Here is a 26,119-nt window from a genome sequence, read left to right as displayed (position 1 = left end):
CTGAGAAAACCATCCAACTGACATAGTAAAAGATATGTCTAGTCCACTAACTGGCAATTAAAATGTATGTTCTGTACAAATATAAGTGCCGTCCAACTCCATGTCCAACTAGAAAGATTCCATTCACACCATAATCCAGCACAGAATAATCCACTGCATTTGAGACCTGCAATTCCACCAGTTACCTTAAGCAAATTCTCCATCTACTACAGAATGACCCAAACGATACGAGAAAGGACAGTTTTGCCCATGCACTAATAGACAGTGGGTCTCGTAAGAGTACCAGTTACATACTTTAGGGATGTTAAAAAGCATATATTTTTTAAACAAGTAACCGGTGAAAATTACATCAATTACATGTTTATATGCCATGTACTATTCCATTACTATGTTTCTCATAATAAACACCATACTAATACTGAGTTATAGGTTATATTTGAACAGGTGAGGTAGAATTTGGCAGATGACTCTTCAGCCACAAAATGTAACATCGTTGCCCTGTGACCAGTAGAGACATCAAGAGAAAACACTAATGTGATTCTCTCCCCCCTTAATCACTAGTAGCTGGTTGCAAAAACAAATAGGTACTGCCACAGTAATTCCACTAACCTACTTTCAGCATTATCACCCGGAAAAAAGCCTCAGAGGCTTGATTTCAACTATTATATGGCATGCTTGTGACAGATCATTGGTGACAAAACAGGAACATAGGAAATAAAGTTGGGGGACCAAATCTTCACCTTTTCCCTTATTCAATACAGGTAGCATTCTTACCCCACTCCCATTAATACATACCTTACATGGCTCTCCTCACCCATATCACTAGTCCTACAACAGACACTGGAATTCCACTATGCTCAGTTCTTAGGTGTATTTTTGTCCAAGTCAACAGATACCTTGAACAAAACATTTATTTGTCTACAGTAGGTTCTTGTACAGCGCCCATCCACACAGGATGACCACTGCTCAAGCTACTTACTAGTTACAGTAAAAACTTGAGATGTTCTAAAAGTAATCTATCAGGAGTAAGGTTAAAGGAAGAACAACCTACTGTTTTTGCAGTCTCTAATGTGTAAGTACATGCTTCCACTTGAAATCTCCATTTCATTCAAAGATGCTGAATGTGAGAACTACGTAACATGCCCCAATTCTGCACTGCTATTGCATTTTAACCAAAGATGGCCCAGCAAAGCTGTACTGCTTGCCAAGCATTTAAAATCAGAGTCATCATACTGAGGATGGGCCCAAAACGTACTATGTGGAAAAATCTGCTGGGGGAGTGCCAAGTTTAGCAAGAAAAACATTTTTCCCCCAGCTGGAAGTGAAGTGGAGTGCAGTACTGCAGCTAAGCTAGTGCAACCAAAACATTTGCGGAGAAAGAGAAAGAACCAAAGGAAAAAGGCAAAAATATTCTAGTAAGGAAATCAAATCTCTAGAACATATTTCTGCATTTTTAGAGAACTAGCAAACACAAGCTATGTAAATGGCCAGTTTTTACCTCCTGCCAACAGTATTAGCAGGAAAAGGTTTTTAGCTGGGGAAGAAAGCATCAAAGTGCTTCCCTACAATAAGGCCTCATCTACACTAGGAAGATCAAAGAAAGATATGCAACACTAGCTATGTAAATTATGTAGCTGAAGTCACAGAGCCAGAAGACGCCTCAGGTCAAGTCCAGCTCCCTGATCAAGGCAGTACCAATCCCAACTAAATCAACCCAGCCAGGGCTTTGTCAGGCTAAGACTTAAAAACCTCTAGGGATGGCGATTCCACCACCTCCCAAGCTAACTCATTCTAGTACTTCTCTACCCTCCTAATAAAATAGCTTTTTTTAATATCCAACCTAGATCTCTCCCACTGTAACTTGAGACCATTGCTCCTTGTTCTGCCATCCATCACTACTGTGAACAGCCTTTCTCCATCCTCTTTGGACCCTCCCTTCAGGCAGTTAAAGGCGGCTATCAAATCCCCCTTCACTCTTCTCTTGTGCAGACTAAACAAACCCAAATCCCTCAAGTATCAGAGGGGTAGCCGTGTTAGTCTGAATCTGCAAAAGCAGCGAGGAGTCCTGTGGCACCTTGTAGACTAACTGAAGTGTTGGAGCATAAGCTTTCGTGGGCAAAGACCCACTTCGTCAGATGCATCTAACGAAGTGGGTCTTTGCCCACGAAAGCTTATGCTCCAACACTTCAGTTAGTCTACAAGGTGCCACAGGACTCCTCGCTGCTTTTGCAGATCCCTCAGTCTCTCCTCTTCGGTCATGTGCTCCAGCCCCCTCATCATTTTGGCCACCCTCCACTGGACCTCCCCTAATGCATGCACATCCTTTCTATAGTGGGGGGCCCAGAACTGGACACAATACTCCAGATGTGGCCTCACCAGAGCTGAATAAAGGGGAATAATCACTTCTCTAGATTGCTGGCAATGGCTCCTCCTAATGCAGCCCAATATGCCATTAGCCATCTTGGCTATAGGGACATCCTGTTGTCTCATATCCAGGTTTTCATCCTCTTCTGCAGAACTGCTACTTAGCCAGTCGGTCCCCAGCCTGTAACGCTTGTCCTTGTTGAACCTCATCAGATTTATTTTGGCCCAATCCTCTAATCTGTCTAGGTCACTCTGAACCCTATCCCTGCCCTCCAGCATATCTATCTTTCCCCCTAGCTTAGTGTATTCTGCAAACTTGCTTAGGGTGCAATCCATCCCTTCATCCGGGTCATTAATAAAGATATTGAACAAAACTGGTCCCAGAACCGACCCTTGGGACACTCAGGTAGAAGCCACCTGCCAACATGACATTGAGCTGTTGATCACTATCTGTTGGGCCCGACAGTCTAGCCAGCTTTCTATCCATCTTACATCGTACTTTTGCAGGAGAAGCAGGAGTACCCGCTAAATCAAACCCTGGAAGATGAACCGTGACAGCACTGATCTTCTGCGTAGTGTAAACATGCCCCAAGAGTCTTGAATCTACCATTAAACTCTTATCATTGGGGGTGACTTACCATTGTGACATTTTACAGCTACATGCTTCTGCTAACCTAATTCCATGCCCAGCAATAAACAGAAGTCTTACTCAACATTAGGTCTCTAGTTCTCCCCTTCTTATAAGTTACCCTCACATCCAAAACAAAAAGTTGTACTTCGCTCCTAAAGAAACACAATTGAACTCATGTCACAAATCCATTCTACTGAGAAGGTCATCATACTACTTTAGAATCTGTGCACTAAGGTATACATTCATGTCTATATATGCCATACAATCAGAGTCTTCTACTGTTAGAGTGAAATTTGTATACTGAAAATAGAATAGAGCCTACATATACACAGACTACTTTTAATCATTTCATTCCTCATTATCAGGTGGTGAAGTAGGCTCACTCTTATGACTTCAGAAAAAAAATGATAAAGGGCAGAAATAGCAATTGTTTCTTTTATCTTGGAGCTCTCCCATCACGCCTGCAACTCCTCAAATCCCATTCACTCCCACCCTCTTCCCTATCTTACAGGGTGAAGTGATTAGTGCTGTTAGGCTTTAATCACATCAATGATGAAAGAGCTGGGAAGGAGGGGGAATGGTTCGAGTTCTTCATGCTAGTTGCATGATACTGCAGGTGCCACTGAATCCATTACAAATAGGTCAAATGCTATCGTTGCAACCACACAGTCTATAATTTTTTTAAACAATGTAGTGATTACGCATGTTGCGGGATCTTCCAATTCTCTAAAAATATAATAAGCAAGCTGGATCTAGTCCCCAAACCAGATATTTTGACACTAACTCACCTATCACCACAAACAGCCAGTTTTCACCTTCTCCCAAGGGCTCTAAAGGAGTATGGCTTCTCTTCCTTTTCCCAGCTGTTTTCTCTTCTTCCCTTTTAATACTTTCACTTCCCTTCCCTGATCCCTTTTCCCATTCCATTCACCAATACCTGCAGTCCCATCATCTCTTACTTTTACAGGTCAGCAGTGTTCTGTCTGGTTTCCTTTTCTGTCAAACCCTTTGGAGTTCTGCCCTGGCAGCTTTTCACTCCATCCCCAGCCACTTGATCTTTCGCACAACTACCACCTCCTTTAGATCATATTGTTCCACTCCCTCGTGAAGGCCATGGGCTACAGAATGGAGCTTTTCTAGGTGATATACAGAACTGAAATATAAAAGGAGGAGGAAAACAGCACCACAGGTAAACACACACAAGAATAGTACATAAAGAATAGAGCACTGCAGAGAAACTACTAGTGGGATGGGAGTCAGGCACTAGGAATGCTAACTTTCACTTAACTAATTGACTAGTCAATGGGATTTCCATCGACCATTCGATTAGTCGATAAGGACTAGCCTTAGAAAGGTACAGGAGCACCAGCAGGGGCTCTTGTGCATTTCATAGACTGAAATGCAGTGTGGACCAACACACCCCGCTTTGAAATGTAAAAGAGCCCCAGCGGGGACTCTTGCACATTTCAAAGGTGAAACGCCCCCTCCCCCTCCCACACAGCTGGAGGGAGCCTGCTTCTAACCTCGCTCCCCCCAACTCCACCTCCTTCCCCCCCCCCCCTTGCTGCCTCTTTCTGATAGAGGCAGCAAGTGGGGGGTGGAGAGAGCAACTACTTGACTGCATCCCTATCAAGTACTCACTTTTAATAAGCAAGCTCTTATTACATTAAAGTGCCTCTACATTAAAATTACTGTCAAATCTCACTTGTGTCTGGGGAAATCTCACTACAAGAAAAAGGAAACCCCAGTCCGTTTTTCTTTTTGCCTGTCTAGGAAGGAAGCTGCAAAACCCTAAAATTACTGATCTGAGAGAACGCCACTAAGACCTCCACCATTTAGAGGGACATTATCAAGCAAGCAGTAAAACCAAGGTACCCTGCTATGTCCCCAGAAATCTCTTAGGAATTTTCACCTAGCCTTCTGCAAGAGGGAACCCCATTCTATTTCTTCTTCATGAGAAGACAGCTCCCAGGGTTGGGCTAGGAATAGACATCCTTTCTACTGTGAATCCCAAATTAGCACGCATAGGGCAATCCAGGATGACCTCGTCATCAAATCAGAATACAAGGGACAAGATTCCATACTGTACATTAGGTACGTTAGACACAAGTTGATGGAAATTTCTCTCCCCCATTCCCCATTGTAAACGGACTACTTCAACACAAGAGAAGAAAAACAGGCTCCAGTTTAATCTTGGTAAGTCTCCATATACAGTGGCAGGAGTAAGGTTTATGTTTTAAGCTTCTTCCTCCCCCTCGCTCTCCCCCACACAAATAAAGGCGAGAGAGAGCACACACATGCAATCTGTTGCTTGATACAAACACCATCTTAGATTCTGGAAGTGACAATTCTTCAGTTTCTTGGATATTTTAGAATTAGGTATTATAACTTGTCTCTGGATATTTTAAAGGTAATATTTACAAAATTCGAGCCTAGTTTACTTTTCACTGATGGAGTGACATACTATTATATCTTCATTGCTCAGGTTGTATAATTTTCACTTTCCTAGACTACCTCAATGTCTGAGCCATTAATATTGACTTAGCCCTAGTCTACGCTACAAAATTATGTCAGTACAACTAACATAGTTGTCCAAGCCCTTTGGAGATGTGGAACATCTACACCTCTAAGTGATGCAGCTATATCAACCCAATCCCCTGTGTATATAGCACTACGTCAACAGAAGAGCTTCTCCCATCTTAGGTACTGCCTCTCAGGGAGGTTAAGTACCTCAGCCAACAGAAGCTCTCCTGCTGGCATAGGTTGCCCATCTTCACTAAGTGCTGCAGCTGTGCTGATGCACCACTCTAAGCGTAGACAAAACGTGAGAGAAAGATTGGATTTAAGATGTTCCCCGGGATTTTTTTTTTTAAGTTAAACATGAATATTGTTACAAGTCTTGGGTTCCGTAAAAGCTTGTTTGTTGGAATGAAGTTTGAATAGTTTTTTTTTAATTAAAATAACTTCTATCCAAGCAGCAAAGACTCTAGACTCCTATTTAGACATGAACCATGCTTATTCCATTATCACATCCAAGGCCTGGCTACACTACCAATTGCATTAAAGGAAGCTATCATGTGGCAACCTTTCTGTGCATTAGCGATGTAAAATCCCATTTAATTGGCTAACCAGTTAACTTTCACATCCCTATCGTGCATGCCTCTACACTAAAATTTGTCTCCAGTCAATGCAAGTTTCCCATTACAGCAATCACAGTAAAAACACCTCATATGGTATGGCACTATGGTCAATTTACTCAAGCCAATGAAGCGCTGAGTCAACCCTTGTAGTCTTCTAGCAGCAGCTCACCATTGTGGTGTGCAACTGCCTAACCAGCCATGCCAGCTGCACACAACAAGCATGCTCCTGCTTAGAGCAGACAGGAAGTAAAAGCTCAGGAAAAAGCCGTGCTTGCAAAGTCATGGACCAGCCCTAAGTATGGACATCTACAGAAAGACTGTATGGAGGTGCACACAAAGGGGTAAGATTAGTAGCGGTAACCACGTTAAAAACCAAGGGACTGCAGTTGGCATACCATAAAGCTAGGTAGGTCAATAAAATGTTCAGGACTCTACCAGTCTACCTACCAAGCTTAAACAAGTTCAATGAAGGTGAAGACGCCTCAAATGAGCATGTGCATCCACTCTGCCTTACAGGTTTACATATAAAGATGGCACCTGGCTCATATCCAAGACAAAAAGCACAGGTATCTACTTTTCACTGCTTTACTTGTACAAGAAGAGGTAGATGCGCATCAAAAAACAGAAGTTGGTTTCTGTTTTTCCATTTCCCTGTTGAGTTAGGCCTGGAGGGAGAAAGGCAGGATACATGCACTACACTTTATTTACATACACAGGGCATCCTTATATCCTCCTGAGGTCCCAATGCAACCTCCATGAAGAAACTCTGCGATCCTTTCCCAACAGCTTGAAGGGATGGCTGCCTTATTTCTTCCTCTGTAGTAGTTACTACACTTCCCTACTCCACTCTGCAGTGAATTCAGTTAATACCACTGTAGTAGCACTGTCAGTAACAGCTGTGTTCTTTGTGACCTGCAGGAGTGAGGTATCAGCAAAAACCACCGCCTCCTATTGAAAGTACAGCCTGTCTCCGACTTACGAACCGGTTACGGACCAAGCAACTGGTAGTAACTCGGTTTGTTCGTAAGTCAGACCTCATTAAGTTACACATGACCGCGCTGTTCGTAAGCACGGATCGTGTTCGTAACTCGGGGTCAGCCATTTACGACACTTTTGGTTGTAATTGCGAACGGTCGTAAGTCGACTGTTCGCAACTCGGGGACCGGCTGTAGTGTCAATATTTAGTGCCATTGCCTCACCTCATACCCACAGAATAAGGACTGAAACTGTATTGCTACACACAATAGAAACATTGTTTCAATGGATTACTTGAACAAGAGAGACTTCAGCCCGGTGGGTCATGTTCACCAGTGCTGTGCCAACGTACTACAATGCTGTGCCAACGTACTACAAAGCATTTCTTATTTAGTGTTTATGGGGATAAGGAAAAGGAGTTCTGAAACACTTTCCATTTCTCTTGTGACTAGAAATCCAATGACATCTGTTTATTAGCAGACTCTGCCACAGAAGCAGTGAGGGCGTCCATTCCAGAGCACCTACCAAATATGGAGGGGATTAGAAAGGACATTGTCGTCAAAATTCAGCAAGCCAGTACTTCACTGGACAGTGACTAAAACTCGTGGGACCAATATGGCCAACAGAACAGAGAAGGAAAGAGGGCCGAAGAAAGGCCCAGGAGTTAAAGGAGGACACAGAGGGGAAAATTCAGTGGGTCGCCTCAGTCAACTGGGGGAGGGGGGGCACAAACCCCCAACCAGAAATGCTGCAGACACCAGTTGGCCAAGAGATCCAAAATTCCCAAACTCCACCACCCTTTGCAATCCTCAAAGAACTCTGTGGTAGCTGTTCCCTACACTTCCTTCACATAGGATGCCAGCCATGATGCTTACGCCTACCAATCCATAGGGAGGGGGACACACAGGAAAACCACAGCTTCACATACACTGACCTATGCCCATCACAGCTGATGTGTAGCCACAACTGGCCACATTTGTGTACTGAAATGGACAGAAGTATTTTCTGTCTTTCCAATTTTGAAGCTCCATTCTTATTTGTGTCAAATGTACAGCAAGCACTACATACATTTTAGCAGCATCGAAAGCTCTACACTAGGGATGTGAAAGGTTAACTGGTAAAAGCACCATGCTTACCGGTTCTGGTTAATAGGTGGGGGCTGCAGCAGCTTCCCACCCACCATTGGCAGGGGGCTGCTCCAGCCAAACAGAGGGCTCCCACCTCCGTTTAATCGGTTAAACATCACGTTTAACTGATTAATCACATTAAATGGGATTTTTACATCCCTACTTCACACCCAGGGAACACTCCAATGCTATCGTGGCTGCCCATTAAAGGTCTCTCAAAGCCTCCCTCAACGACAAGAGCTCCATGTTGAGATTTTTTTTTTTTTTTTTTTTTTTTTTTAAAAAGACAGCCCTTCCAGCTCTGCTCTCCACTCTGGTTGCAACTTTTAACCCTTTGGCTCACCGTATGTAATGGCAGCTGTTGTCACTGGAATATTTTATTAACAGAGATCCCATCTTAAGTAATCATTATCAATATGCCTTGAATCTTCCAAAAGGGCATTCAATAGTCATTCTGCATCTCAGACTCATAGACTTTAAGGTCAGAAGGGACCATTATGATCATCTAGTCTGACCCTCTGCACAGTGCAGGCCACAAAATCTCACCCACCCCTCCTAGAATAAGAAGCAGCAACTGCTATTGAGGAAGTCAGTGTACAGTTTCATGAGCAAGGGACCAAGAGGTAGACTAGGCTCCCAACAATCACCACTGGTAATCCGCAGCCAGAAAAGAATGCCCCTGCCTGCACCGTTTTGTACAGTCCTGTGTTCTTAAAGTGTCAAGTACGTTCTCTGAAGTGTCCCTGGACAACAAATAATGCTTGCAAATAAAGGATGTGCACACCCATCTTTCATACCACCACAGTTTGAGAGCCCTATTACTGCAACAGTCCTGCTTATCACCCAGAGTAACAGCCCTGCACACACACAACCACATCCCCTACTAGGGGTTTTCCACTTTCAAAAATGATTTGCCACTCAAAGGTAACAATCCAGCATTTCAAGCTTCCTGATCATGGAAAAGTGAGTGGTGATCACAGTCAATGAAGCCCACGTTCTAGGTCTCTGCCCTGGAGGACTGAAGCAAGCACACAATCACTATGTGCCCTTTGGCATCCAAAAGTTCAGCAGCTTCTACTCATTGTCGCAAACCTGCATGAAAATGCGGTCCCATCAGTCAGTGCTCATTTCTCAGACCCACAAGCAGGGCTGCACTGTCAGTTGCTCAAAGACCACCTACAACCTCGAAATCATCTTCAGTGTCCTTCAAGTTGTCCTTGAAGAAATCATGTCCCTCCATTGTTGCACTACTTCCTGAAAATATGGAAGAAATGTCACATCCTGTATTTGCAAAGCTTATGAGCAGTGCAGAGCTCTGCAGACTCCATGTCTCTCTGTCAGAGATGGTAGACACTGAAGAGTACTGTGCAGGTTTGTGAGGTTCCCCCCCCCCCTCCCAAAAAAAGGTGGAAAAATTAGTGGGGGAGGAGAGGGGTAAATCAATGGCTGCATGAATAAAGAATACTGCATATTGGGAACCTGACTCCCTATGATTCCTGGGCACACAATTTCTATCCCACACCACCTTACGAAGTTTCCCAAAAGGCACTGTGCTGGACAGCAGCATGGGGCACGCAGCTGGTAAGTACTTGCAGCATCAATGCAAGCAGCCAAGTATGCCCATGCCCGAGCAATGCATAAACTTCAGCAGCTACACATCAACATAACCTGCTTGCATCAATCAAGTCTGGAATGTAGACAGTCTCACCGCAACCAAACATGGTGCCAGAACAAGGGATTCAAGGGTGGGCACAGCCAATGACAGACAGAAGCAGCACTGACTGGACAACGATCCTCAAAACCCTCTGAATGACTAAATCCACTGAATGACTCAACTTCAAGAGTTGAAATTACAAGCAGTTTTGCACTGGGTCTTCCATTCTATACTTACAGTTTTTGACAGTACACATGAAGACTTTGCACAACTTGAAGAACATCCAAAAATACATAGGAGATGAGCGATAACCATAATCAATCTTCAGTGCCATTTTCATAAATACACTGCTATTCTCACCTTGAAAACTAGAACCCTCAGGAAAAAAATAAATGGTAACTAAACTGGTAATTTGCAGAATATAAATAGGGGACATTTTAGTACACTTGCACCAAAGAGTCTTAATTCAAGATCTATGCAAAGCTGCGCTTGCTTATATAATTATTACAAACTTGTTTTGAAGATGTTTTACGAGGCTTTTTAGACATCTGTTTCAGCACAGACTCAAATGAAAAAGAATTTACTTACCTTCCTGCAGGGTTCTCACGCCAGGGAATCATGTCTCTTGTGCACAGAAACAAGGTTCAAGAGCTCTACCCCATTGATATGCAGTGACTAGTACCTCGAATGACCCTAAACACTCCACCAGTTTCCTTCTCTTGAAAGGAACATGAGTTTTGCTAAACGTTTCACTTCATGAAAGAATAGTCTTCCTTTTATTTAAAAAAAATAAAAAAATAAATGGATGAGTCCATTGTGCCAGGCCACAAATGGCTTTGCAAGTGCCCCGAAAGCCTCCTCAAACTCTGAAGGGCAAGTCAGAATCCTATTTTGAGATTGTCAGAGAAGCAGTATTACAAAGTCAATAATTCTCCCTTTTTTGTTGTTGTTGTTGGAAAACAACCCACCATTGTGCAGGATTCCTCTACTACAGAATCGGGACAGAAAAGCTTACTTCCTGCAAACACTTCCACACAGTGATGACATATAGGGCCAAAACTGAACAGAATAGGTAGAAGAAAGTAAAAATGTTGCAAAACAGAATGAATATGGCTGTTTTACACATAATGATTTTTTCAATCCTGCCTCTAGCTGAGAGTGGAAGCTGCTTTTTAAGCTGCAGACAACATGGGATTTGATCGCTTTTAATTGTACACCATGATGTCAAAGCCATGAAACCCTTTTGATACGGCCTTCCCAGCAACACCATTGCTCAGACAATGCGATCAGGAGGAGGAAGAGCGGACTGTAATTTTTTAGTTACGCCAAGTTCATGCCTTCCCCAAAGATCTTTAACATCAGCGATGTAGAAAAATTCCTCCTTCAAAAGGTGCATTTAGGTTTGAGACTCATTCACCGGAAACCGACTCCACGAGAGGAGAAAGTCACCACCACAAAGAAAAACTCCACAAACTCAATGCACAGTCAGTGAAAAGGACACTGAGCAAGAAGTTAAGTTTTGGCGTTCCATTCCTAGCTCTACTAGTTACTTGGTTACCAGGAGAATGTTACCATTTCATGCCTCAGTTTTCTCATCTAGAAACCGAATTTTCTGAATAACTGATGGATAATATTGTGTTTAAGAATGTTTAACAATTTTTTCTTCATTTGTGGATAGAATAAGACCATTCCAACAATATTCTAGGAGGCAGCTGGCCCTAATGACTCTGAATTCTGATAATGCTAAGGGTTATCAGGTCCCAATGAACACAAGCATAATGTCAAGTATCAGAGGAGTAGCCGTGTTAGTCTGAATCTGCAAAAGCGACGAGGAGTCCTGTGGCACCTTATAGACTAACTGAAGTGTAGGAGCATAAGCTTTCGTGGGCAAAGACCCACTTCGTCAGATGCATGAAGTGGAAATTTCCAGAGGCATAATGTGTTCATGAGTAGGGATGTTAAATTGCGTTAATCGGCTAATCAAGTAACCCATTGGCTACTTGATAAGGGGGAAAACTGCAGACCCTGCTGGAAATCAGCTGTCCTGGCTCCCACCTGGTCTCAGGTGCTGCGCCTCTGCTTTTCAAATGTATGAAGAGCCTGATGGCAGCACAGTCTGGGACAGAGCCCGAGCTGGGACAGCTGATTCCCAACTTGTGCTCGGTCCACCACTACACCTCTGCCTCCCCTCTGCCTATCATGGAAACGGCACTAGTGGGAACCGGCTTTTAAGTTCCCCGCCCTCTGTGACAGAGGCGGGGGGGAGGGGAAGAGAAACATATGCTTATTGCGAACTCAACTAGTTGTTTACATCCCTAATTTAGAGATGTCACGCTGTCAGCTGAATGCACTAAACAATAATGCGCCATAGGAGTCTGGCTCCAACACTTAGCCCCCATGAATCAACCAGCACTTAGACCTGACTAACACTACTGGGGCAAGAGACACTTTGCCCCCAAAGACACTCAAGGATCACCAGCATAAACAACACTGATAGTGTCTGAAGGCATAATTCCTGTACACTTATTGGCACAGACAGCACTATGGGAACCCAGACCAGACACAAGGACCTGTATACACCAACAGTGATACTTGTGGAAAGTATTGGGAGGAGGTCTTTTTTTAAATGAACGCTAAACCTTTCAGTTTCCGGGGGGGCGGGGGGGGGAAAAACACACACACACACACAAAAAACCACACCACACAACCTCACAAGAATGGAAAGGTTCATCAGGCAGCTCACGCTTGAGACTTATCACAAAACATAGTATCCTCTTCTTCCACATATCCCAATCTTCCCCCCTCCCCCCAAAAAAGATGAAAAGTTTCACTGTGCTACAAAGAAATTATGTAATCTATGAAGCCAGAACTCTAAAGCCGTGGTGTCCAACACGCTAGCCACTAGCCAAATGTGGCTGAGTGCAGCTAGTTCTCTTATAGCAGTAGCCACTTTCGTGGCTATTGCTTCAGAAATGGTTGATATCACTAAACTAGAGCGCTGTGGTATCTGAGAAGTCACAATCTGATGAACCTAAACAATCACTCTTCCTATAACAATTGTCAGGGCTCGACAAACTATAGAATCTACTCGCCCCGAGTACTCGTGGCGAGTAGATTTCAGCCACCCGCCCCATTCACCGGCAGCGCGCACATGCACAATGCGGGTCTTGCGTATGCACAGTACGGGGCTGGCGAGTGGTTTTCGCCATGGTTTGTCAAGCCCTGATGATTGTACTATTTTCATCTTCATGACCAATACTAATACAAATATTGTGTGTGGACATTACAAAGTGCATAAAAGCACAAAGTGTTCCTCTACAATCTATAGCACCAATGTTATGCCCAATCTACATTAATTTCCGGAACAGAAAAAGTTTTTATCTCCATATCAGCACTAATTGTGCTATTTATGTTTAAACCTCATTATGGAAAATTTAGCATGCAACTTTTTTGAAGGTAACAATTCACAAGAAAGTTTACTCTTATGTTCAGTACTCAGTATCCCTTTGGTATATATGGTCATGCCAATTTTCTTCCACAATTTGATCTGAGGAAGTGGGTCTGGCCCACAAAAGCTCATCACCTAATAAACCATCTTGTTATAATCTTTAAAGAGCTGCACAGTCCTGTCTTTTGTTTCAATAGTCATACTGTGTCAGACCAATGGTCCATTTAGCTCAGTATCCAGTCTTCCTACAGTGGCCAATATTAAATTCTTTAGAAGGAATTAAAAGAATAGGATAATCACCGGGTGATCCAGCCTGTAATCCAGTTCCAGCACTGACCACTATAGGACAAAGAAACACTCACCAGTTCAAGAGTGATTTTTTTTTTGCACATTTAATTCACCAAAAATCTGGTGATACTTTTGAACATAATATTTTACTAGACACTGATCTTTACCATTGATAAAAGTACTTGAGGGACCTGTATTAGCACCACACTTAGAGGTCTGAGGAGTCCACTGTGGAGCAATGTGGTGTAATTAACAGTCCCACATTAGGGCAATTATCAAACTCTCTCAAGAGAACATTTTACCTTTTAAAGTACTGATGTTTTCCAGCCACATGGCTGCTTGACTCTGACACTCCAGAGTCATTCTGTGGAGACCAGTTTCCATTTTTAAATTATGGACTAGGGATATAAATTTAGGACTTTATAGGTTCTTCAATCCAAAAGTAACTCCCATTGATGTTAGTAGAAAGTATGCATAGAGACCAAGTTATAATCTAGCTTTTGTTATTTTGTTATTGTGGCAATCACCAAATGAGAAAACATTAACCTTTAGGAAAACCACTACTGGGTCCCTATTTCCTCTTTCTTCCAAACATCTTCCCTGCCCCTCTCCATTTTCACTTCATCAATTCCCAGTGCCTCCTATCTGCTCAAATAGTCCGTGATGACTACAGCTAATGGTCCTATTAACTACACAGCCTGACCTGACTGTCAATGAGATTAACAGTGAACAGGTGGAGTTCAGAGCTCTCAGAGCTATTGTTTCAGGCTTTCTAGAATATATCAGTTTATACTTTTCACAGTTTTAAGGAGATAAATGCTTTTCTTTAAAAAGGAAATTCTGCAGACCCTGAACAACACAGAGATATATAAATATAACATCCCGCCCATCTTTTACAGGTTACTGGCTAAGCATATGAAGAAAGATCTCTATTGCCCCAGTGGAACATATCACTTTGAAGGGACAGATCCAACCAAAGAGCAATTTTAGGAGAGGAGAGAAAAAGAGAAAAAAAAAAATCACACACACACACACACACACACAGCAGTATTGGATGAAAAGTATGGGTGCTGTAGGTGCCCTAAACCAGTGGTTCCCAAACTTTTCGGCATCACGCCACCTTTTTGATTTTTGAAAAAACCTCACACCCCCCGCCCCAAAAAAATAGCAGCAAAACGTGGGGTGGGATTGACAGCGGTGTGGGGGGCTGGGTCGCCTCATGCTCCCTCGGAAGTTCTTCACACTCCCTCGGGGGGATGCCCCCCAGTTTGGGAACCCATGCCCTAAACAGTCCTAGTTCTACAGCTTCATGAGGAGACCTTCAATTAGATTCCAAAGGTCAGTAGTTCTCAGCCTTCCCAAACTACTGTACCCCTTTCAGAAGGCTGTTTTGTCTTGTGTGCCACAAATTCCACCTCACTTAAAAACGTGCTTACCCCCCGCAAAAAAAAAAAAAAAAAAAAAAAACCGCAAAGAAAAAAAAAAAGTCACAGCACATTACTGAAAATTGACTTACTTTCTCATTTTTACTACATAGTTCTTAAGTAAATGATAACCCCCAGGAGGTTAAGAAACATGACACAGTTTATACAGAAATATAAGTCAGTCGTTATCTGTATGAAGTTTTAGTTGGTATTGACTTTGCTAGTTTTCCTTGTAGCCTTTTGTAAAATTAGACTAATACCTTGATGAGCTGATGAACCCCTGCAAGATTTCTGCATTCTCCCATATCTCTGGTTGAGAATCACTGTCAAAATACAGTAAATACAGCTGCACATTATAGAAATATAAAACTAGAATCCCTCTAATAATTAAGACAAGATTATGCAGGTTAAGCAAGCCAAACTTTGCACATTGATACTACCAGAACCTTCTATGAAACACTCTTAAATCAAAAATTATCCTTCAAAATACAGCTGGCACATTTTCCTATCCCTTCTCACCTTACTGCACCTCACCCCAATAGAATTAGGCAAAGTTTCAACATTACTCACAGTGGTACATGATGCTGTTCTGGTTCTGCTTTGGTCAGTTCCTCCTCCTCAATGTCAGACTCCCCACCTGAGCTGCTGTCAGTGACATCCGAATCAAATGCTTGCTCACTGGATCTCAAATTGGCCATCCCACTGGCTGTAAATTTCTCTAGTTCCTCTGAAAGAGTGTCACTCTTCAGGAAGCTACTTAGTCCTTCTGACGTACTTGTATCACTTGCAGCTTTCCTCAAGGCAGCTTCTGCCTTGCGGGTGAGCATCAGCTGGCTCCGATGCCTTAGAGAGTCCAAGTTTGGCAGTTTGCTCAGAGTCTCCTCTAAGAAGCCACCCAGCTGTTGCTGGATGTGTCTCTCTACTTGTTTGGCCTGCACCACCTGCAGGCGTTTCTGCAGCCTGCGAGCACGGTTCTCAATGTCCGCCTGCCGCCGTAGCAGTGCCCTTGTCCTCAAGTCAGAGTCCATGGCACCGAAGAGACTAGCTGGCAGAGGAGATTTCTGCTCCTCTGTCTTGCCACTCCCAAAATCAGAGTGTGCATCTACGCCAGACAACAACCTAGTCTCTCCACCGCCTCCTTCAATCACCAACTGCTGCTCTGCAGAATTAAGGGACGATTTGTTTGCAGTGCTATTATTGCTAAATGGAGTTGTGCGCTCAGCATCAAGGCTTCTGTGTGGAAGAGTGCAATTGGTCAAACCCGTCTTCAAGTCCCCTGATTCAGAACCCCCTGCAGTGTTAGGGTCAACACCCTGGAGGGTGGCCGAGAGGGGAACACGCTTCCCGCCATTCAGTGAACTGGAGTTTTCATGGTCTACATTGGTACTTTTAGCCAATTTCTTAGCCAAGCCATTCACAGGTGCTTGTGGAAGAGGTGGCTGACCACTAGTACTCATGTTCTTTAGATTTTCCAAAGAAAACTCCAACACTGGCTGTCTCCCCAACAAATCGTTTGTTTTCAAAAGGGACTGTGATAAGAGAGAATGGGGTTTAAGAACGGTCTGCTTGTTGAAGACTCCTTGCAGCTTCAAAGGGTCTTTTGAAGGAACTGATGTTACATCCGAGCAGAGGTAAGAGGCCACCAGTGGCTGCAGCTTGCCCAGGTCCTCCTTGGTAGGGTTATTACGGAAATCTACACTGGGATCCTCTGCACCAATGGCTTTCCGTTTGGTGCCGTTGGCAGTGAGGAGGATGTTGTTGGCGTTGCCGTTGTTCTCGGCACTGCCAGGTGACAAGGTGGAGGATGGAGGAGCCAGTTTGAATCGGATGTGGTGAGCTTCAGCTGCTGCGTCAGTGAGAGCGGGCGCCATCGCAGCCATTCAGCACAGAGAGACGGGAAATCCAGCCTCTCCCAGTGCGGAGGCCAGCTCCACTGCCTCTTCCTGCCTCGCCTGAAGACAGCCTAAAAAAAAGAAAAAATAAGTCACTGAATCAGATAAATAGTAAAAAAAAATGCTGACGACAGACACAGACCTAGGTCCACAGCCTGTAATACTGCGAAATAACCGAAGCAAGCATGGTCTAGTGGTCTGAATGCAAACTAGCGGTCAGAAAAATACTAAGTCCTGGAGGTGGTTTTGAAACATCAATTTGCAATGAGATCATTTCAGCAAGTCCCTTTCATTCTGTGCCTTAGTTTCCACATCAGCAAAACAGACAAGATCAAGATTTCAGGGGGAATTACAAGGCCACACGTATTTTCTAGAACCTCCATTTCTCTTCCTTTGAGCATGCAGCAGCTCTCCATCTTTGCCTAACTCCGTTCCTATTCAAATCAATACTAAAACTATCGATTTCAGTCAGAGCAAAGTCAGGCAAACACTGAGCACTTATCCTGCCCTATAGTTTGCACTGTAAACAGACACGTATGCTCAATTTTACACTCTAAGACAAACATTAAGTAACTCGCCCAAGATCACACAGGAAGCCTGTAGCAGAGCTAAGAATTTAATCCACATCACCTAAATCTCAGTCCACTGCCTTACCCATAAGACCATAGGTCTCTTCTTCATGATTAGCTCTAAGGAATTTTAAAACAGAGTACTGAAACATCCTCCCCACCCAAACAAGTTATCTGTCTTATACACCTCTCCTACCATACATCAGTATCATAGACCCCCAACGAAGTGTTTGCATTACATCTAAACTACAACCTCCTCCATGACTTCAATTGACAAGCCTACATCAGTGGTAAATTACTGTTTAAGTTTGCCAGCATAGGTGAATATGGTTGTGGGTGAAACAAGTCTCCACCTGCACTGACTCCCAGTGGTAAGAAAAACACATTCCTATCTAGCAAAACCACTCCAGTGGCTTTCTTTAAAAACCTTCAGAGGGTAGCTTTTTCTCTCTGTAACAGACTAACAACAAATGGTCTGGTAGCACTTGATAGACTAACAAAACATGTAGATGGTACAGCCCACAAAAGCTCATGATACCATCTACATGTTTAGTCAGTCTATCAAGTGCTACTAGACCATTTGTTGGTTTTTAAAAACCTTGTCAAGTTAGACCTCTTCAGGTTTCATACTCTTGGGAACCAGCTGTTTTCCAAACTTAAGGTTTAAACAAAACACTATCAACAGTTTAGGCTCTCCTACTACAGGATGCAATACTGAAGCCAGCTGTTTACTTGGTCCCTCCCTTCCTAAATTCTTGCTACATGACAATTTCATCTCCCCCTCACTGTGACAGAATACTTTAACACTTAATAAAAATCACTATTTTTGAATGTAACATTCAACTCAAGAGAAAAAATGAGTTGAGGGACTAATGAGTTTATGGATATTGAAATTTTTCTTCTAAGATTGACTAGATGACCACAAACTTCTGTCATTTACTTGACCATTAAGATTTGTCAGCACTATTACACATTTCTGAAAGTGCAGGGCACTAGCAACTTAGTTTGATCTTGTACAGGTTTTTTTCTTTCTCTTGTATTTGTTTTTATGTTGCAGATACACATGTCCCTGATTTGGTACTGTATTTCAATATTTAAACAATTAAGAGTGAAAGCTGAAAGTTCAGAGCAGTCCTAAATCAAAATGTTTATATCTGATCATATAAATGGATGTAAAATTGAGGGATTAGTTTAATTAAGGTTATAATTACAATGGAAACCAACCATAATGGACAAGGAATAGTAATAAAAGATGTCTGTACCTATTACTAATTCCATTTTAGATTAAGATTAGGTTGCTAGTTTGTTTTCTCTCTATTCCCATTTATACTTTAGATTTACTCATCTAGAACTAAAATTAGTTAATAGTCTGTTTCTGATTTGCTTTCTAGTTCTGCTAAATAGAATTATGTTATGTTTACATTATGCAAACTGCTGAAGAGTTTTATTTCCTTAGCAGAACCTTTCCATATAAACTGAGAAAAATCAGAGAAAGATAAGGTGTGAGGGGTAATATCTTTTACTGGATCAACTTCTATTAGAAGATACTCGCTTGTGAGCTAAAAAAATTGCCTCACCCATATTATTTCTATGTCCTGGGACCAACATGGCTACAAGTACTACTGAAGCAAAAATAAGAAACACTTCTATTAAAGTCCTTAAGGGCCTGTGTATACAAAGCACAAGTATATTATGTGTAGTTTGCCTTCCTAATATAAACAAGCCCCGTTTTACTTTTTTATTTTAATAAATGTGCAAAATACTATATGTAGGTAATGCTCAGCTCTGTTCTTAAATACATACTGATACACTGGTTTCAGTAAACATAACTTCACCCCCACATATTGGGCCAAACGCTTTTAAATGTGCTGATTACAATTCTTGTTGTAGCAAACACTCACTCCACTTGTAGTGAAGATGGGCAGTGGACAGAAAAAGTTTCACTACAGAAGCTTCCTTCCCTTAAATTCCCAACTTGGGCATTCACGGATCAGACTAACACTTAGATCAGCTGTTATTTCATAAGTATTGCTGTAAAAACCATTTACTCACACTTATTCTTTTCGGTTTCCCCCCAAAAAAATTGGCAGAGGGATAGCCGTGTTAGTCGAACTTTAAAAGCAAATAGCCCAGTGGCACCAAAGACTAATAAAAATATATAATATGAGCTTTCGTGAGTAAGCCCAATGAAGTGGGTCTTACCACCCAGGAAAACTCATGATACTATATATTTGTTAGTCTTTACAGTGTGACACAGGACTACTTGTTATTCCTAAAAAAAAAAAATAGGTACCTAACCAAACTGGGCCCTTGCTGTGGCATCTGATACCAAGACCAGGCTTTCAATCTACATCTTTCAGAGATTCCATTTTTTAAGTTTAAAAAAATATTGGGTTCTGACAGTGGAAATCCAAGGCTCTGTCTACACATACATTTCCACCAGTTTAAGTTTAATACTGGCTAATGCTTCCACGGACACTTACTTGGCATTGAGTAATCTGATGTTGTGCATTTTAACCTGTTCCTAATCAAATTAATCGAAATAAAAATAAACCTAGTTAACAGAAATATGAGCATGAAATCACATCTTAAATTAAACCAATGTAACTCTCTTTAGACAAGCCTTAGGTTTACAGGAGGAATAGATAGAGGGATGGAACATTAAGATTTACAATGTATGTCCAAGTTCTCCCTGTTCAATAGATACCCTCTCCATACTTAGTTCCACTAATTTAAGAGGCCTCCAATTGCTCTTAGAAGCAGATCTGAAAAAGGGTTTTTTAATGCAATTATTCTTTTGCAAAAAAAAAAACCTCACAAGGAGCAAAAACAATAGAAGTATTAGTAGTACATGTGAAACAAATTACAGGCAACATTTCCCTCCTTAAAAAGATGACTTTCAAGAGAAAAAATAGCGGTGGGGCCTAGAGAAGGCGGTGTTCTTCCTTCATTTGACTTTTAGAATATAAAACCTCCTCTTCTTTGTTCTTGCTGGCTGATAACACAGAAGTAGGTGCTCTCAGTCCTCAACTTACATGCAGAAATTTTTCCACCAAACTCTCTCAGGTGTTGAAATAAAACAGATGTTTACACTTCCTCTGACCCACCCACCCCCTCAAAAAAAAAAAAGTGAAACAGTGACTAGAAATCCCTCTCCTCAAAATGTTCAAGTTATACTCTTGCAGTATTTGCAATGTCATAATTTTACAGTTCTCAAGTTCACCTCTAGTCTTTCCTGGAAGATGCTGAAGACATAAATTAGCCATTTATTTTTAAAGCCAAGACTTTTATATATTGCCATCTTCTTTCCTCCTTCAGAAAGCCAATTTTTTGGCCTGCAGAAGACATATTTAAAATACCTAGTAGTCCCGGTTGCAAATATCATGGTTTCTCTGTCACTGAAAAAACAATATTAATATTATACAGAGAACTAAAAGAGCCATTAACTAATTCATTTTAAATAATCTTCATCCACATTGTTTACTGCACTTGAATGGTCAGCAGAAGAAACAAGTACAGTAGACTTCCGATAACCCGGAACCTATGGGACCTAGGTGGTGCCGGATTATCAAATATGCCGGACTATCAGGAGGTACTATAAGATGGTGTTGTATTATACACACACACTATACATTATATACTGTATATAAAGTGTTCTTAACCCTTTTTTATTGTACATACTGTATACAGTATACTGTAATGTTTTAGGTTTTTTAAGCCTTTTTTACCCTTTTTGCTCCGTTCAGCTGCTGCCGCTGCTACCTTGTGACTCATTTTTTGCCGAAGCTCACTCACTAGGCTCTTGCCATTTTGATGCCGGACTATCAGGAGTGCCGGACTACTGGATGCCAGACTATTGGAGTTTTACTGCATACAGCTTAGACTTTGCAGTACAGCCGACCCCCGAGTTACAAACGGTCGATTTACGACCACTCGCATTTACGACCAATCCTCCCATTAAGCAGTCGTAAAGGTGGTCCCCAAGTTACGAACACGACCCGCGCTTATGAATAGCGCGGTCACAATGTAACTCAATGGGGTCTGACTTACGAACATTTCAAGTTACGGCCAAATGTTTGGTCCGTAACTCATTCGTAACTTGGGGAGCGGCTGTATACGAAGGCCATGATCATTCAGATACTGCAACAGAGTTTTAGTTAACTATAGGCTGAACCTCTCTAATCCAGCACTCTCTGATCTGGCACAATCTTAATAATCTGGATGTTCACTTATGCCAAGTGTGGCCAAATTTCCCACAGTACCATCAAGTTTGTTTACAACCACCAGTCCTGGCTCTCAGTATTATGTACTGTTATTTAGCTCCAACTGTACTCCTAAATGTCTAAGAGCCCTGTAAGCAGTGGAAGGTTGGTAATGCTGCTAGACAATATTGACCTCACGTGATTCGGCAAATTCTCTGGTTCACCACAAGTCATGTTCCAACAGTGCCAGGCTAAAGAGGTTACAACTCTACAATGGGAAAGTTACAGGTTGATGTATTATCTCAGAGCTCTATAGATCATTTCCTCCATACTTTCACCTTGGACAATGTTATAGCACCAGCTTTGCTATACTTGAAGTTGAGCACCACTTTCAGTGTAGAAGTTCTCTAAAATTCAGATGGTGACTCAATATCCTGAAGCCTGCTGTGATTCATGTAGGTGTGGCATAAATTAGAGGTCCAAGTTTGAGCAGTAGTTCAAGTCTCCCTTTAAAAAATAGGCTGTTCACAAGATTACGGAAGGTTTTGTGCACACCTGGGCCTCAATGTATGGCTTTAATCCTATTTGCTATCCCTCTTCATAAGTTAAGTGTGCTGCAATCACTGACCTTTCAGGAAAGCAATATTGAAAGAACGAAGAATCTTGTGGCAACTTAAAGGCTAACAAATGTATGTGAGCATAAGCTTTCGTAGGCTGGAACCCATTTAGTCACATACATCTGTTCCAGTCCATGAAAGATTATGCCCAAATAAATGTGTTAAGTCTGTGCAGTGGTGCCACAGGACTCGGTTTCTCCTGAAACGGACTAGCACAGACTACTGAAGGAGTTATGGGGAAAGTATGTAACTCCAGGTTGGCACAGCTTGAACTAAGAGGAATTTGTGCTTATGCAGCAAGACAACTATTGAGGCCCACTGGGGGGGGGGGGAAGGGGGTCTCAGAAATTGGGAGGCTTGAAACAATATGCTATGGTCACAACTTGAGTTGCACTCATACCTGGAGATCTGACCCTTACCTTTGGCAATTTTCAGGCAGATAATCTGTGTGCGCATTCTTTGCTCTCTGCCTGCATTCTGTAGCGGCCCTTTTCGGGAGTTTTGCCCCGAGGCTAACAATTCTCACTGAAGAGCAGTATTTTACGATGCTCTAAAATCCACCTGAAACCCTGATAACACTTCAGAAGCATTACCATTAACTAGAGGAAGGATAAACAAATCTAGTGGGCAGTTAGAGTAACAATCGTAGCTTACAATTTTTCTGAAAGGTGAAAAGTGTGAACCGTGTGATCACAGCAAAAAACTCTAGGTCACCTGACCAAAGGGGCTGCGGATACACACCTGTGCCCCCCAATCCATTCTTTCAACAGTAATTGCTCATAACATTTGGGGTTCAGAGCAGGGAATAATGGGGGGGGTCAAAGCAGTGCAGAGACTCTGCCCATAAGGTGCGTGTGCTGGCACTTCTAAGCAGCTACCACAGACGTAGACAGCCTCTTGTATTAGTACAAGACATTATTCAAGCATTGATTTTGAAAGTCCAGTTTGATTAGAGCTTTGACTAAGAATGGGGCTTTCAAAATCTTCTACCTACGATAATCTCAGCAGATAACTATCCAAAGGGACCCTTGCAGTCCGGAAACTCAGAAGGGCTGACAGATTCATGACTGGAATTAGGAATCTTCTACCTCCAGTTATACTTTTAGGAAGAGGAAGGGAACCATCTGCACCCTACCCTCAGAGGTTTGCGTTCTGGATGAGCATAAGACAACAGTGGGCAACCAAGAGGAGAACTGCTCCCCTGCATTGATTATTCAATTAGTTGATAAGGGCACCTCTGACTTTGAAATGTAGCAACAGCCCCAGGGCTGTTGCAACACTTCAAAGGCAAAAGTGCTACAGCGAGCGGAGCAGTCCCCCACTGGCCCAGTGCTGTGGCCTACAGCATTTCAAAGCCGCAGCACCACATGGAGCCCGGCGTCAGCTAGGGACTCCCCCACCAACTCCGGGCTCCATGCGGCGCTGCTGCTTTAAAACGCTGCTGGGAGCTTGACATCAGGCTCCACCTGGCATTTCAAAGTGACAGCGCCACATGGAGCCCAGGGTCAGCATGGGTGTCTCCAGCTGATCCCAGGCTCCACATGGCACTGCAGTTCTGAAATGCCATGTTCAGCCTGTGGACACCCCCAGCTGGCCTGGTACTGCATGTGGTGTTTCAAAGTGACAGCGCCACGTGAAGCCCAGGGTTTGGCCCCGGCTCCATGCGCCGTTGCTGCTTTGACCTTCCCCTTCCTCTCCCCCCCCCCCCCATAGTTAGAGGCAGCGGGGGGGGGGGGGGGAATCGACTAGCATATCAACTATCTGATAAGCATTTGGTTATCAGATAGTCAACTAGTTGTTCACATTCCTAGGCTTAATTCCTTACTTTAAGCATTTCGAAAGCCTGTCCCTACCAATTCATCAAGACTCTGACCCACACCTTCATAATCCATCCAGTGTACTTCAATGTCTTCCTATTTGGTTTACTTGACTCTTGTGTTACAATCCCTCTCCCACGTATCCAACATTCTGCTGCTAAAGTCATCTCCTTCCTTGCCACGTCATCCATCATCATTCGGATGCCCTCAGATGGTTTTGCATCTCCTGTATCAAAATTTTAAACTCATGGTCTTCACTTTCCAAAGTCCGCTTCTTCCTGCCTTGCCCCATCTTCTGGCCAACCACATGCAAACTCCACTGGCCTTCATGCTCATTCTTAGGCCTCCTTTCACAAGGTGCCTCCATCCTTTCCCATATTACTCCCTAGCTTCTTTACCAGGAAGTCCTCCGCTATGCTTCAAAATCCACTTACTTGGCTTTTATCATTGATGTCCATTCCCAAGATTTGTACCATGCCCAAACAGAAGCCTAGGAGTTTCTATAGACTAAGATTTCCTGTTCATGTAAACAGTTATATTAAAACCCAAATAACTTCACATTCATATGCTACGTCCCTCCCACTCCACCTCTCCCTCTGTGTGCACGTGCGTGTAATGACACCAAATATATCCAGAATGGAAGAAAGGCAAGTATACACAGTGCAATCAATCCTGTGTACGAGATTAAAAACAATACTTTAATATTTTTACAAAAATGCTAACAGAAGAGCTATTTGAATCAGTGATTGCAAGCATACAACATAAGCCTCAAGAGGCCTAAAAGCAAGCCTTTAAAACTTGTGTGCTAAGACTTTTTTCCCCTAAAACAAGCTCTCAGTACAACACCCCTTCCCCCCCCCCCACGCGCGCGCACACACACACACTTCTTTTTGGAGAAATGGGGGCAAATTTCTTTTCTAAAAAGGAGGGAAGAAGAACAATGTGTCATCTTTCAGTATTCTGCAATTGGAAAAGATAATTGCCAATTTGGAAGCATATTTCCTGCAAGTATAACTCTCAAAGTAAGAAAAAACGTGATTGGACACTGGATGATGGACTAGTTGAAAAAAATCACACAGTTTTTTCTACTGTTTGCCCATTAAAAAAATATATATTTTAAAAATCTCATGTCTCCCACAGATGTACAACAATTGTGATATGTGCATGAACCATGACACTTAACATGCATACAGTATTCCTTATCTATATTTAGAAGATCAGTGTCTTCTAAGGACTGTTGAGATGGAGTATTTTATAGCCTTCCATGAAAAGCTTTTAATATTAAAGAGTGGTTCTGCACTGAAATGACTAACAATTGCATTGTGGAATCTCAATGATTCAAGACAGTATTTAGTCAGCTTACAAATTAAAGAAAAAAATTAGCCTGCAAATGAACTCTGGAATCTGAAAATCAACATAGACTCTTTCCTTCTCAAGCATCCCTACTGTAATGATTCTAAAAACCAGATTATGTTCTTAATAGCAATTGTGCAGCTCTAGTCTTCAAATGACACGTTATACCGGTCTTACCCCCTCTTGTACGAGTACAGCAACATTCAGAGTCACTGATGGCACAGTTTGGTCTACACACAGTTAAATTACAGACAAAGGAAAAAGCAATCCTGACGATCACTTCCCAGAGGAAATTTGCAGTCTGGTAGTTATGTACAAGAATTAACTGTTATTTGCAAAGTAACCTAGTTTGATATCAAGTCTTTGAAATGGAATCCCCAGCATTATCCTTTTTAAAAAAAAAAAATGGCACGAGAGAAATGGGAAAGCAAAATGTGAAATGCAAGCAAAAAATGTTTGCATAAATGTTTTACGTCTAAACCAAATATCTGAAAACTCAGCTCTTCTTGTATTTTCAAAACAATTGGAAAGATTGGTGTTTCCACCATCATAACGGGCACCACCACAAACCCACAATGCACAGAGCTTTCCTGTACTTGTAAGTATAGTCTGGGCAAC

The 26,119-nt window shown here is 42.4% G+C and overlaps 1 protein-coding gene across 5 annotated transcripts in view; it reads right to left on the bottom strand.

Annotated features, from left to right (window-relative positions):
• The window catches only part of KANSL1 (KAT8 regulatory NSL complex subunit 1), a 171,564-nt gene that overhangs the window by 125,468 nt on the left and 19,977 nt on the right, over positions 1–26,119 (bottom strand). For 4 of the 5 annotated variants that reach the window (XM_075911136.1, XM_075911135.1, XM_075911138.1 and 1 more), the window contains 2 exons: positions 15,622–17,014; positions 15,312–15,374 (listed from right to left, as the gene is read on the bottom strand). In XM_075911136.1, the coding sequence (XP_075767251.1) occupies positions 15,312–15,374; positions 15,622–16,931 (1,373 nt within the window). In that variant the 5' untranslated portion in view covers positions 16,932–17,014. The remainder of the gene's footprint in view (positions 1–15,311; positions 15,375–15,621; positions 17,015–26,119) is intronic. The other variant, XM_075911139.1, reaches the window with a different exon arrangement.

The sequence above is a fragment of the Pelodiscus sinensis genome, chromosome 29 (assembly GCF_049634645.1).
Source record: "Pelodiscus sinensis isolate JC-2024 chromosome 29, ASM4963464v1, whole genome shotgun sequence".
Classification (NCBI taxonomy): domain Eukaryota; kingdom Metazoa; phylum Chordata; order Testudines; family Trionychidae; genus Pelodiscus; species Pelodiscus sinensis.
Note: the sequence above shows the minus strand (reverse complement) of the source record. Positions and strands in the feature narration are given on the sequence as shown.